This window comes from Diaphorina citri, unplaced genomic scaffold (assembly GCF_000475195.1).
Source record: "Diaphorina citri unplaced genomic scaffold, Diaci psyllid genome assembly version 1.1 scaffold299, whole genome shotgun sequence".
Lineage (NCBI taxonomy): Eukaryota > Metazoa > Arthropoda > Insecta > Hemiptera > Psyllidae > Diaphorina > Diaphorina citri.
Window position 1 is genome coordinate 28,164 of NW_007377734.1, and position 15,449 is coordinate 43,612.

Below are 15,449 nucleotides of genomic sequence, written 5' to 3' on the forward strand. Positions count from 1 at the left end.
AAGAGGGTGTAAAGAAGGGATTGTTTTTTTATCATGTTCGATATGGAAACTTTATGTTCATATGACTCTTGTGATTAAATTCTCTTCCATAGTAGATAGTCTGAATAAAGTCCTTCGATGTGTAGAAGGTATTTCGCTCTTGCACAATGTTCATTAAAAAAAAAAAATAGGTATTGTACTTCATTATCTACCTCTTGACTATAGCTGGAAATCGAATTCAACATGTTCTGCATGACAAGCGAGCACACACCAGCACTGAACAAAGCGTGACACACAGTTCAATCATGACATCATGAGTTATGCACTGGTCATGTCACATCATATTAGAACAAAAAATACAAGTTCGGCCATGCCTTTTCCACAAGTTTGGCCATGCCTCGGGATGAACTAGCGGGATTCCGGAGCGAAGCGACCGAATTCAGCTAGTATAGGTATAAAAAAATGTTGGACTTACACGCCCCTAGCCCTTCTTCACTTGAAAATATAACGAGCTGATATATTGTATGATATTTCGTTAAAAAAAAACTAGGTATTGTACTTCATTATCTACCTCTTGACTAGCTGGAAATCGAATTCAACATGTTCTGCATGACAAGGGAGCACGCACCAGCACTGAACAAAGCGTGACACACAGTTCAATCATGACATCATGAGTTATGCACTGGTCATGTCACATCATATTAGATTAGAACAAAAATGCCATGTAAAATGTTCGACAAAACCTTCGATTAGCATGTTTCATGGAAAAATCGTGAACCTACGTCCTACATAATTCATTATCTACCTCTTGACTAGCTGGAAATCGAATTAAACATTTTCTGCATGACAAGCGAGCACTCACCAGCACTGAACAAAGCGTGACACACAGTTCAATCATGACATCATGAGTTATGCACTGGTCATGTCACATCATATTAGAACAAAAATGCCATGTAAAATGTTGACAAAACCTTCGATTAGCATGTTTCATGGAAAAATCGTGAAACTACGTCCTACATAAATGGAATAAAATTAATGGGATTATTTTGTTTATAAAATGTTTCATACGAAAATGAGGCTGAAAATTCCCTTCATCCTACATAAATGGAATAAAATTAATGGGATTATTTTGTTTATAAAATGTTTCATACGAAAATGAGGCTGAAAATTCCTTTCACCTCTCCCTCCCAACTCAGTGTATTATCGAAGCGTTATGAACCCTGTTGATTGAGTGTGGACAAGCTATAAAATAATATATTATCATACCTTTATCCAGGATCAAAACCTCAAGCCTGGCGACATGAATATTGCAACGGGCCATATACCCATGTAGATACATACATATGTAGCTATTTTTACATATTATGCGTAGGATGCCCTTTATGTTTTGTTCCCCCCTTCCCATTTTGTATACCCATGTAGATACATACATATGTAGCTATTTTTACATATTATGCGTAGGATGCCCTTTATGTTTTGTTCCCCCCTCCCCTTTTTCACCTGAAAATTAAAATTGTATCAACGAGAAAAAAGTTTGAGGCGAAATTTCCCACGCACGTGTAATTTATATCATGATTTCATAATTAATTTGTGTGCCCTGCATATAAAGCAAAAACAGTTTTCCGTCTGAAAATAGCTTTCATCCGGAGGCTGAAAAGATTTACAAACATGAACCTCTTATGTTACCTTTGGGCGAAATTTCCCACGCACGTGTATCGTGTAATTTATGTCATGATTTCATAATTAATTTGTATGCCCTGCATACCTATAAAGCAAAAACAGTTTTCCGTCTGAAAATAGCTTTCATCCGGAGGCTGAAAAGATTTACAAACATGAACCTCTTATGTTACCTTTACATATAAAGCAAAAACAGTTTTCTGTCTGAAAATAGCTTTCATCCGGAGGCTGAAAAGATCTACAAACATGAACCTCTTATGTTACCTTTTGGCGATACTCATTGTTAACTTTGTCATTCTTTACAGTAGGTATGCTTTCATTCATAGTCTTTAATCGGGTTACTCCACCCACTTATGTTCAATAACTCGGATCTTCTATCACGTTATCCATATCCAATTCATCTCAAATTTCAGTTTTCTCCGTTTTCCGTCTATTCATTCTCTTTTCTGTCCCCGGGCTTGAAACTTACTTGTATTTATGAATATTTGACATATGACAGAGTTTCATAATCCTCGTACAGCTACCGAATATGAGTGATGAAAACCCTCTGTCAAAGATAGCACAAAACACAAATCTTCCCCACTATTTTGAAAGTCAGACCGAGTTTGAATTTGATGTGTAAATGCCAATAAATGGGTACCTACGCGACTTAATTGAAAATACCCCTAAAATAACCTCTCTAGAATTTTATCCCAAAAGAGAATGGAAATAAAAATGCAAATTGAGAATGACACTTGATATTTTTCTATTATGAGCTGTGGCAGCATTTTTCAAAGTTTCATTTTCATTCTCCATAAGAAGTGGTAGAAGTACGTGGGTGCAGGAGAATGGAAGATACCTGTGCAGAAAAACTTCTTAATGTAAAATTTTCATATTGTCTTTCTTTTTTGGCACAAGATGTTCAATTCTGCTTGTTCCCTCAGAAAGTCAGTATGCTAAAATAATTCAGACTGAAAATTAGCTCAGCATTCATTCATGGCAGCATAACTTTTATTCACACATCATTAACCCAGTTCTGATTTGAAATTTGTCGCACCCGAGGGAATTCTGATTTTATTTATTAATTTCGGGAATTCATTTTTTTGCTTTGCTAACCGGTAGTATAAATTTTCTCATGTATTTGACATTGTACCGAACATTTATTGTACAATAATGCTTTTGCACTACAATGAAAAAACATTAATTTTTTGTCGTTTTGGAGAATGTACGTGAACGATGTCCTGTCCTGAATTTATTGTTTCCAAAAGGAGTCTGTGGTAAACATGAACAAATGGCAATAAAAATAAATAGATTGGTATTTATGAGTAACTAGCTGAATTCCGTCGCTTCGCTCCGGAATCCCGCTAGTTCATCCCGAGGCATGGCCAAACTTGTGGAAAAGGCATGGCCGAACTTGTATTTATCAAACTAAAAACATAAACGAAACTCAAATATTAGGGGAGCGAGGAAAAGTTTTCTCTCCCGCAGTCTTTGCACTCTGTGTATTTCTTATGGTGATTTTAGCGATCAAAAATTGATCATATCTCAGGATCGGTTTAGATTTTCGCAAAATCCTTTCTTATTGCACACCTAGACCATAAAAGGAATATTCCTACCAAATTTCAGCTTTCTAGGTGTTGTGGTTCTAGAGATAGAGCGATCAGTGTGTGAAATGTGAAATGTGAATGAGTGAATGGATCTCGTTCTTATAATATAAGATGTTGGAACATGATTGTCAAAGACACAGTAAAATGATTCGCACAGCTTATACATAGAAAAGAAATAAAATCTCGAGTAGCACCTACATGGAACATGATTGTCAAAGACACAGTAAAATGATTCGCACAGCTTATACATAGAAAAGAAATAAAATCTCGAGTAGCACCTACATTATATTCCAGAAAAAAATGTTAGCAATCCAAATTGACGGAATGTGAACTCAGGATTCAAATCTCTTACCTAATAAAAATCATGACGTGTTAGCAATCCAAATTGACGGAATGTGAACTCAGGATTCAAATCTCTTACCTAATAAAAATCATGACGATGTTTGTTACGGCGTGTATTAATAACAAAGTGTACCACCCTGTATAATTTGAACCCCGATGGAACTTCTACCCGCGGACTTTATAAACAATGTTGACTTTTTCTCCAACTCGTCTAATTGGACCTATATTGATATTGACGACGATGTTGTGACGTATGACTTTGTGAGTAACTTCACGTTGGAACGATGGTTGGAGTTAGCACAGCAGCGGACACTGCTTGTGTCAAAATGTTAGCAATCCAAATTGACGGAATGTGAACTCAGGATTCAAATCTCTTACCTAATAAAAATCATGACGATGTTTGTTACGGCGTGTATTAATAACAAAGTGTACCACCCTGTATAATTTGAACCCCGATGGAACTTCTACCCGCGGACTTTATAAACAATGTTGACTTTTTCTCCAACTCGTCTAATTGGACCTATATTGATATTGACGACGATGTTGTGACGTATGACTTTGTGAGTAACTTCACGTTGGAACGATGGTTGGAGTTAGCACAGCAGCGGACACTGCTTGTGTCAACGCTATCCTTGTTCTCATTGGTCACTGTATTTGGTAACGCTTTGGTCATGATTGCTGTCGTGAGGGAGAGGTATCTTCACACAAGTACCAACTACTTCATCATGTCTCTGGCACTGGCAGATTGTCTGGTTGGACTTGTCGTTATGCCTTTCAGTGCTCTCTATGAGCTGCTGGATCACAACTGGATATTTGGTCTGAACTGGTGTGACTCATGGCGTTCCTTAGATGTTCTCTTCAGTACAGCTTCCATCCTCAACCTCTGTGTTATTTCTCTGGACAGATATTGGGCCATCACAGATCCGCTTACCTATCCCTCACGTATGTCCACTAGAAGAGCTTACATCTGGATTGCCATCGTTTGGATATGTTCAGGAGGAATATCATTTCCTGCTATACTCTGGTGGCGTGCTGTCCGAAATGAGGAAGTACCAAAGAACAAATGCCCTTTCACTGATAGCAAAGGCTATTTGATATTCTCCTCCACCATCTCGTTTTACTTGCCTCTCCTAGTGATGGTGTTCACTTACTTCAAGATCTATAGAGCAGCTGTTGTTCAGACAAAGAGCTTAAAGGTGGGTACGAAGCAAGTGATGTCGGGATCTACAAGTGGAGAGAAGGAACTCACATTGAGGATACATAGAGGTGGCACGGATCATCGGCATATGACATTGCACCATACACCATCCGATGATGTGGAGATGGATAATGTGATGTCTGGTCACAATGGCATCACAAGGCAAGTGTCCAACACTCGGATTATACACAAGGGACATATTGTGAAGAATTTCTCACTGAGTAGAAAACTCTCCAAGTTTGCCAAAGAGAAGAAGGCTGCCAAAACCTTGGGTATTGTGATGGGGGTGTTCATTGTATGCTGGCTTCCATTCTTTGTAGTAAACTTGTTGTCTGCAGTGTGTACGAAATGTTTTTGGAGTGAACAGGATGAGGAATTGATATCGGCTGTAGTGACATGGCTAGGCTGGATAAACTCGGGGATGAATCCTGTCATCTACGCCTGCTGGAGTCGTGACTTTAGAAGGTAAGTCATCTAATGGTCTTTCTATTCTCTCCTACATTCAGTTCATATTATAATCTCGAATTCCCGATTTCCTAACGTTGTTACTGTGTGCTTTGCATTTTCGTTCTATGAACGTGTACATAGCACTTTTTTCTGTTCTCAAGGTTATTATACCCTTCATATTAAATATGTATCTATTAGGTTTAGGGACCTGCAGTACTAATAGGACACCCTACTCTGTGCAGTAAAGAGAAAATACTTAATCATAAGATTAGTCCTGTGGTCTTCTTATTACCCATGTGCATGTACCCTCAATATCTTGTACTAAGTACAGTGTACTTAGCATAAGATTAGTCCTGTGGTCTTCTTATTACCCATGTGCATGTACCCTCAATATCTTGTACTAAGTACAGTGTACTTAGTTAAGTTAAGCTCCTTACTAAAGTCTTCATCTCTTTTATATCCTCCAGGGTACATTTGATAAGAGATGCATTATAATTATTATCTCCAACTGAAAATGTTAGCCTTTAGGAGTAGATTTTAGAATGGGTACAATTTTCCTTTGATGACTTAGGTCACATATGCCTCCGTCCAGTCAATTTTTGAGCATGGATTTTTCTAATTAACTTCTTAGTTTACTAAAGTTTTTTTTTCTGTTCTGTGTATTCATAATTTTTCACCCCCTTGATTAAGTGAAATACATTACCTACTTTCCGTATTAAAATAATTAATGAAATTATAATAACCGTGGTAGGTAGGTAGGTAACTCGCTTTCAAAACCTCGGTTTCATACAAAAGCTGTGCACAAAAATAATTACAAAGGTAATACAATAACAACTTTCACAATTTCATTTTTCTACAGTGGAAGTGTTTTATTGTAAAGAAAGTCCTTACGGAAACTCAAGGGTCATTCATATAGCATGTTTTGTTGTGTGTCCATACATTTTTTAAATCCACTATAGACTTTCCATATAAGGTCCGTACATAAAATTAGCAAATTAAACAAAGTTCGAAAATAGAATCTATGTGTATAGACCATAGTTACAAACATTATACTAACATGTAATTCTATCACTTTTTTCTTTCTATGTACATCTATCGCTATTTTCTGACAATAGCTTCAAATACAATAGGTCTGTGTACAGAAATAAATAAATTATTTAAATTGTGTACAAAAGGAAATACATACATAATGGAATATGTACTTGGGTTAGTAGTTAGTACATAGTAATTTGAAATGATACCGACCAGATAAACCAACAGATTTTGAGTTTTTCTTAAGGTGAAAAGGGTGTCCTAACATTTTGTTTATGACTTATGAGCTACCTAGTTGTAGGTAGGTATGTAGATATAATCCTACATTTTCTCAATTCAGTAATTAAATTCTCTCTCATTCGTTGTTTTACGGAAATGTTTTCCACCGAAATTATCAAAATACGAGACGAAAATCAGTAGTAAACACGAAAATTTGTTAACAGCGACATCTTGTTTCATTATCTCATTTTCAATCTTTTGTTTCCCAGATAACTCACAACATAGGTATTATTACATTATTTTACACACCTTAATATTTTAAACCCATGTATGTATGTCAACTTTGTTTCCCAGATAACTTACAAAAACTTTTGTTTCCCATTAGAACTGAAAGATTTTTATCTACCCTCTACCTTGGGGTCCTTGGGTGTCAGTAGTAAACACGAAAATTTGTTAACAGCGACATCTTGTTTCATTATCTCATTTTTAATCTTTTGTTTCCCAGATAACTTACAAAAACTTTTGTTTCCCATTAGAACTGAAAGATTTTTATCTACCCTCTACCTTGGGGTCCTTGGGTGCTATAGTCGAACATACTGGACTCCGCACCATACAGGAATTTGCTTAGAAAATTCCCATTGAATGTAATGTACCTAATGTAACGTACCATATACCTTCGGTACCTTCATTCCCTGTCCAAAAAAGTCAATTTTCCAATTCAAATTAGATGAACACAAGATGTCTGAAGTCATATTTTATTTTTCTCTCTTACACCTGAATGGAAATCAAAAGTATATTTGAAACGAGAGGGAGAGAGAGAGAAAAGAAGGGAGGGTTGAAGGAAAAGAAAGAGAGAGAAAACGAAAGAGAAAGAGAGGATGGACTAGAGGCCAGAGCAAAAAATCAAAAGAGAGAGGAAGAAAGAGAGCCATAAGGATAAAATAGGGATGACAAATATGAAGGGCAAAAAGAGAGGAATAAATCAAAGGCCGGTCAGGGCTAAAAAGACCAAGGGGAGGGAGGGAAGGAGAGAAAAAGGGAGGGAGGAAATAAAGAAAAGAAGAGATATAGCCGGGGGAGAAGGATATATAAGAGAAAAGGATGTTGAGACTGATAAGAGATAGGGAGGGGGTGATAAGAGATAGAAAGGGTAAGAGACGAGGGAAAGATAAAGGGCAGGGAGGGGAGGTAAAGATTATTATAAGGGTGCTCGTATATGTACCTTCGGAGGAGCATTCCCTGTCCAAAAAAGTCAATTTTCCAATTCAAATTAGATGAACACAAGATGTCTGAAGTCATATTTCATTTTTCTCTCTTACACCTGAATGGAAATCAAAAGTATATTTGAAACGAGAGAGAGAGAGAAAGAAAAGGAGGGAGGGTTGAAGGAAAAGAAGGAGAGAGAAAACGAAAGGGAAAGAGGATGGACGAGAGGCCAGAGCAAAAAATCAAAAGAGAGAGGAAGAAAGAGAGCCATAGGGATAAAATAGGGATGACAAATATGAAGGGCAAAAAGAGAGGGATAAAGCAAAGGCCGGTCAGGGCTATAAAGACCAAGGGGAGGGAGGGAAGGAGAGAAAAAGGGAGGGAGGAAATAAAGAGAAGAAGAGATATAGCCGGGGGAGAAGGATATATAAGAGAAAAGGATGTTGAGACTGATAAGAGTTAGGGAGGGGGTGAGAAGAGATAGAAAGGGTAAGAGACGAGGGAAAGATAAAGGGCAGGGTGGGAGGTAAAGATTATTATAAGGGTGTCCCTAGGGAAAGGCCACACCTTGAAGGTAAAAGTAGGTACTCTTATTATTACTTTTAGGCTTAGCCGGGGGAGAAGGATATATAAGAGAAAAGGATGTTGAGACTGATAAGAGGTAGGGAGGGGGTGATAAGAGATAGAAAGGGTAAGAGACGAGGGAAAGATAAAGGGCAGGGAGGGGAGGTAAAGATTATTATAAGGGTGTCCCTAGGGAAAGGCCACACCTTGAAGGTAAAAGTAGGTACTCTTATTATTACTTTTAGGCTAACCTTTCATATTCGTTTCTCTCCCTCTTTCTCTCTCTCTCTTCTTCTTTCTTTTTCGTTTTCTCTTCCTCGCCCTCCCTCTCTTTCTCTCTCTCTCATCCTCTCTTAAATTCTCTCTCTCTATTTCTCCGACCAAGTCACAGCAATCACTAGGTGCTAGGTGGGTGTGACTACTGCCCTTTCTTTTCTCTCTGTATCCTCCTCTCTCTCTCTCTTCCTCTCCCTCTTTCTCTCTCTCTCTCTTCCTCTTTCTTTTTAGTTTTCTCTTCCTCGCCCTCCTTCTCTTTCTCTCTCTCTCTCTCTCATCCTCTCTTAAATTCTCTCTCTATTTCTCCGACCAAGTCACAGCAATCACTAGGTGCTAGGTGGGTGTGACTACTGCCCTTTCTTTTCTCTCTGTATCCCCTCTCTCTCTCTCTTTCTCTCTCCCTCTCTCTCTCTTTCTCTCTCCATCCTCTTCTCATTCTCTCCGATTAGGTAAGGTTAGTTCTAATTTAATTAAAAGCTCCAATGAGAGAAATAGAGAGAGAGAGAGAGGAGGGGGAAGAGGTGGGAAGGGATAGGAGGAGGGGGAAGGTTATTTCCAAATTTTGACTTTGTCATTTATAATAATTATCTTTGTATTTATGCTAGCTAAGCTAGGACTTCTGAGCTTTGAGAGTCAGTATCAAAGTAGAAGCTGCGTATAGATTATATGTAGAGGTACCTAAATCGTCCCCTCTAGAAGGTGTATTTCCAAGTGGCAAACAACACTTCAGTGGCGCAAATACGCGGGTATAATTCCATAAAACGGTCCTCTGGCGAACGCCAAAAAAATAATCCAGCTAAAGGTGTACGAGGTACGAGCCTAGAAGATGTCTAGAAATAATTATAACCAGCTAGTAATGTGTAAGGTAGCAAGCATTAAATGGCTACTGTTTCATTCAGATCTGGGTTTAAAACTCAGTTTTTGAACCGAGTGAGTTCCAATTTGCAACATATAAACTACTTAAATAAAGGAATCTCGCTGATAAGTATTTGAGGGCATTTGACTCGAACGAGGTCAAATTTTTATCCTCATTAGTTCCACAATAATCTTGGATCTTTATAAAGCACCATTGCTATTTTGTTGGAATTTTTACTTTTATGAACACTCATATTTGAAGGAGCAGTCAGCTGGAGTAAATTTTCAAACATAAATAAACATTATTCCTTCATAGCAGAGCCTACTATGCGTGCTAATAAATTTCTTCATTTTTAATATCTTAAATATGAAAATATACAAGGAATGGTTTCATAAAAAGTAAGAACGTTTGAATGGGAACAAGAAAGTGTTGTTCTGTATAATAATATTATTATTCTTAGAGTTCACAGAATGCAGACTATTTTTGAAGCAAGCTTCTTGTGAGATATTCATATCTGTATTTCATGAGACCAGGGGAAGCATCAGGGCCTGAATTTACTACCAAGTTTTGTTGAAATTTGCCATTTCAATAACGTTTCTTTATTATTGCTACTTTTGCTGATACCTATTATTATTTATTTTTATTTTATTTCATCTAACAATTCTTTCACAAGCTCAATAAACCTAGAGCTGAAAATTCTAGATTAGATTTAGATGATAACATTTGGCAATGTGTGTTGAACTCCTAGGGACGATCTCTGAAAGTTTTGAAGAACTTTTCTATAATTACTCCATGCGTTTGATTTACTCGTGCCTTCTAAAATAATCTTTTTGAGGAATAGGCCCTTTGAATATTTGAACTCCCAAACATTTGACCCCCAACACCGTACCTGACTCGAGCAAAAGCTTCGACTTAATCTTAATCAACATTCCTGAAGTCATTACTCGGAAATGAGAAAGAGATCTTCTTTAATTCCCATAAAAAAGAGAGAAAAATAGGCCTGTAAATTATGACCAGGTATGGAGCGAGAAATAAGCGAGGACTTTAGAAGTGAAAAGAGCGTTGATTGAATCTGAAAAATGTAAACATTGATGATGAAAAATGTTCACAATTGCTGGCACCGGTCGCTATGCGCATTTATATGTCATAGCTACTCATTTTCCTCACGAGGCTGAGTGGGCCCCGCAACAGCCAGTCACGGAATCAATCATTTGGATGATACAAATTTCTTGACCCCGCCGGGAATCGAACCCGGGTTTCCCGCGTGCAAGGCGAGCGCACTGACCACTACGCCATGGGAGCTGAGCTGACTAATAATAATAATACGTATTTTAGAAATTCTTATTATTTTCATTTTTCAACTGGGAGAGACAGACTCTCAAGACATAGAGAAAGAAAATAATTTTGAACATGTCTACAATATTATACTATCTACATAGGTACTGATAGGTATGTCTATTTTTTTTTTTTTTTTTTTTTTTTTTTTTTTTTTTTTGCCTGGAGCCAAACTATCTTTTATCTTTGTCTGTGGCGAAACATATTGTGTTGGTCTTGTTTTCGTCTGTTGGAAAATTGGAAATAAACTTTGCGGTTGTAAAAGCTATGTATCTCTGTTTTATCTGTCTAAACGTGATGTTTTGAAATCATAAAGAAGGACAAATGAAACAAACCCCCAAGTTTAGAGCTTCAAAATTTCAGCTGGTCTGGAAACTAGTTGAGAGTATTTTTTTTTTTTTTTTTAAATTGGACTTTCAAAAACTGAAAATCAAAAACAAATACTGTCGAAGGGTAGAGAACATGATTATCTAATTTTGTAGAGATCCAAGTAAATGATAGATCTATATCAGATAAGTTCTAGATATCTGTATTTTGGATATCAGATATAATATTATCGAAGAAAAAGAAGAAGGTAATCGTATAATTAGGTAGGTAAAGAAGTTTTTTTTTTTTTTCAATTTTTATTTGTTTTACTAGAGGTAAATTTTCCAACAACAAGTATCCTTGGACCTAGATAAAAATTAGTAAAATTAATTGATACATTTTATTCATAACAATGGGATGTTTCATGACTTCCAATGTGTAGGTTGATAGTGAAATCCTAGATGTAGACGTTTCAGTGGTGTAGATTGTGGAGGAACTTCTAGAAGACGTACCTACTGTCTTGGAAAAGAATAATTGGAAGTATAAATGTGATAAACAGAAGAAAATACTGAGCCAACACCGTACCTGACTCGAGCAAAAGCTTCGACTTAATCTTAATCAACATTCCTAAAGTCATTACTCGGAAATGAGAAAGAGATAGGAAAATTCCCTCCCTCTCTCTCTCTCACACACACTCTCTCACTCATCCTTTCTATCACCTCTCCCTTCCTGTCCCTCTTTCTTTCTTTCTCCTCCTCCAGAAGGAGACAGCAAAAAATCAGGTAGGTTAGCTTACGTATTCGTGAGAGTTCATTGCAACGGTCAATATATTAATTAGACTTACTTTATCATGGACACTCCTTGCTATGTTGAAAGCCCAGAAGAGGTTAGGTAGTAGAACAGCCCCTGTAGACAGTAATAGTACACAGAAAAGACGTAAGAACATGCGAAGATCGAAGGTTACAAAAACGAAACGTTACAGGTAGCTTAAGCCTTGTCCACACTTAGTCATCCTAATAATAAAGCAACTGCAGTGTGGATACACTCTGACAGTCCCCTGACAGAAAGGGACATTAAAAACCTAACAGTATAGGTTATTTTTTAACTTATTGTTCCTTATACAAACATATATTGCGTTTAACATTGAAAACACACCCACAGTCACACACACAAAATATTCTGATAAAAATGCTATGGAAAAAAATTAAGCTTTGCAGGGAAAATTTGAAACCAGATACACGTACACATTGACTGATCTTTCTTACAGAAATTGAGAAAACCTCAGGAATCACGTTGTTATCAAGTGATACGGATTCAAGGTCCCTATCACACACTCTGGAATTGCAGGAGAAAAAGATACAAGTGAAATTTGACGCCAGCACTCGAATTTTCAAATTGAGAACTTTGAAATTGAAACCCAAATTTGAACACGTACCGTCAAAAAATGTGGAGTATTTTTACCTTTAGGTAACATCTTACTCAGAGTACCTACGTACTTGGGTAGGTACGTGTGTTGACAGATCAAAAAACAAGGAGATAATACCTATGTGGCCATTAACGAACGTAATTTTTTATACTTTGCACGAAATAGAATGTTAATAATAATAAAATGTAAATGCAGTTTCTTTGTGTTATTATGTCACAACTTTGGTGCTCACTGCAGCATTGTAGGATTTTCCCAATTCAAGGAGATAATACCTATGTGACCATTAACGAACGTAATTTTTCATACTTTGCACGAAATAGAATATTAATAATAATAAAATGTAAATGCAGTTTCTTTGTGTTATTATGTCACAACTTTGGTGCTCACTGCCCCTGCTATACTCTGGTGGCGTGCTGTCCGAAATGAGGAAGTACCAAAGAACAAATGTCCTTTCACTGATAGCAAAGGCTATTTGATATTCTCCTCCACCATCTCGTTTTACTTGCCTCTCCTAGTGATGGTGTTCACTTACTTCAAGATCTATAGAGCAGCTGTTGTTCAGACAAAGAGCTTAAAGGTGGGTACGAAGCAAGTGATGTCGGGATCTACAAGTGGAGAGAAGGAACTCACATTGAGGATACATAGAGGTGGCACGGATCATCGGCATATGACATTACACCATACACCATCCGATGATGTGGAGATGGATAATGTGATGTCTGGTCACAATGGCATCACAAGGCAAGTGTCCAACACTCGGATTATACACAAGGGACATATTGTGAAGAATTTCTCACTGAGTAGAAAACTCTCCAAGTTTGCCAAAGAGAAGAAGGCTGCCAAAACCTTGGGTATTGTGATGGGGGTGTTCATTGTATGCTGGCTTCCATTCTTTGTAGTAAACTTGTTGTCTGCAGTGTGTACGAAATGTTTTTGGAGTGAACAGGATGAGGAATTGATATCGGCTGTAGTGACATGGCTAGGCTGGATAAACTCGGGGATGAATCCTGTCATCTACGCCTGCTGGAGTCGTGACTTTAGAAGGTAAGTCATCTAATGTTCTCTCCTAGTATCTTCTCTTTACTGCACAGAGTAGAGTGTCCTATTAGTAGTGCAGGTCCCTAAACCTAATAGATACATATTTAATATGAAGGGTATAATAACCTTGAGAACAGAAAAAAGTGCCTGTTTGAGTGTCAAGGTTTAGATAGTCACAAGTTAGATGAAGACAGAGAGTGTACTGGACAATCTGAACATTGAATTGGAAAGATATCACAAAATGGACAATATGGAGGGAAAACCTAACTGGAAAATTTGCATTTATAAATTCGAGTCATGCACTTATGTATTAGAGCTACCCTTTGCAGAGCAGAAAATGGAATTTATGTAAATTTCTCTCCTACATTCAGTTCATATTATAATCTCGAATACCCGATTTCCTAACGTTGTTACTGTGTGCTTTGCATTTTCGTCCTATGAACGTACATAGCACTTTTTTCTGTTCTCAAGGTTATTATACCCTTCATATTAAATATGTGTCTATTAGGTTTAGGGACCTGCAGTACTAATAGGACACCCTACTCTGTGCAGTAAAGAGAAGATACTTAATCATAAGATTAGTCCTGTGGTCTTCTTATTACCCATGTGCATCTTCTTTAATTCCCATAAAAAAGAGAGAAAAATAGGCCTGTAAATTATGACCAGGTATGCAGCGAGAAATAAGCGAGGACTTTAGAAGTGAAAAGAGCGTTGATTGAATCTGAAAAATGTAAACATTGATGATGAAAAATGTTCACAAACAAGATTAGTTAGTTTCACACCTGGCAATTTTTAGCGCTTTTTTTAGGGGGATATGTAAAGCTATAGGTTCATTGGAGAAAAATCAGGTAGCTAAGCTTGCGTATTCTTGAGAGTTCATTGCAACGAAAAAGAACACGCGAAGATCGAAGGTTACAAAAACGAAAGGTTACAGGTAGCTAAGCCTTGTCCACACTTAGTCATCCTAATTATAAATCAACTGCAGTGTGGATGCACTCTGACAGTCCCCTGACAGAAAAGGACATTGAAAACCTAACAGTATAGGTAATTTTTTAACTTATTGTTCCTTATACAAACATATATTGCGTTTAACATTGAAAACACACCCACGGTCACACACACAAAATATTCTGATAAAAATGCTATGGAAAAAAATTAAGCTTTGCAGGGAAAATTTGAAACCAGATACGTACACATCGACTGATCTTTCTTACAGAAATTAAGAAAACCTCAGGAATCACGTTGTTATCAAGTGATACGGATTCAAGGTCCCTATCACACACTCTGGAATTGCAGGAGAAAAAGATACAAGTGAAATTTGACGCCAGCACTCGAATTTTCAAATTGAGAACTTTGAAATTGAAACCCAAATTTGAACACGTACCGTCAAAAAATGTGGAGTATTTTTACCTTTAGGTAACATCTTACTCAGAGTACCTAATACGTACTTGGGTAGGTACGTGTGTTGACAGATCAAAAAACAAGGAGATAATACCTACATATGTATGTGACCATTAACGAACGTAATTTTTTATACTTTGCACGAAATAGAATATTAATAATAATAAAATGTAAATGCAGTTTCTTTGTGTTATTATGTCACAACTTTGGTGCTCACTGCCATCTACCAATTCTTTCACAAGCTCAATAAACCTAGAGCTGAAGATTCTAGATTAGATTTAGATGATAACATTTGGCAATGTGTTTTGAACTCCTAGGGACGATTTCTGAAAGTTTTCAAGAACTTTTCTATAATTACTCCATGCGTTTGATTTACTCGTGCCTTCTAAAATAATCTTTTTGAGGAATAGGCCCTTTGAATATTTGCATGCGTTTGATTTACTCGTGCCTTCTAAAATAATCTTTTTGAGGAATAGGCCCTTTGAATATTTGAACTCCCAAACTTTTGACCCCCCAACACCGTACCTGACTCGAGCAAAAGCTTCGACTTAATCTTAATCA

General features: G+C 37.1%; 1 protein-coding gene across 1 annotated transcript in view; it reads left to right on the plus strand.

Annotated features, from left to right (window-relative positions):
* The first annotated feature begins 3,914 nt into the window (after nt 1-3,914).
* The window catches only part of LOC103507230 (dopamine receptor 2), a 121,587-nt gene continuing 110,052 nt past the window's right edge, over nt 3,915-15,449 (plus strand). Inside the window, exons 1-2 of the mRNA XM_026822145.1 lie at nt 3,915-5,248; nt 12,808-13,493. Coding sequence (XP_026677946.1) covers nt 4,040-5,248; nt 12,808-13,493 — 1,895 coding nt within the window. The 5' untranslated portion in view covers nt 3,915-4,039. The remainder of the gene's footprint in view (nt 5,249-12,807; nt 13,494-15,449) is intronic.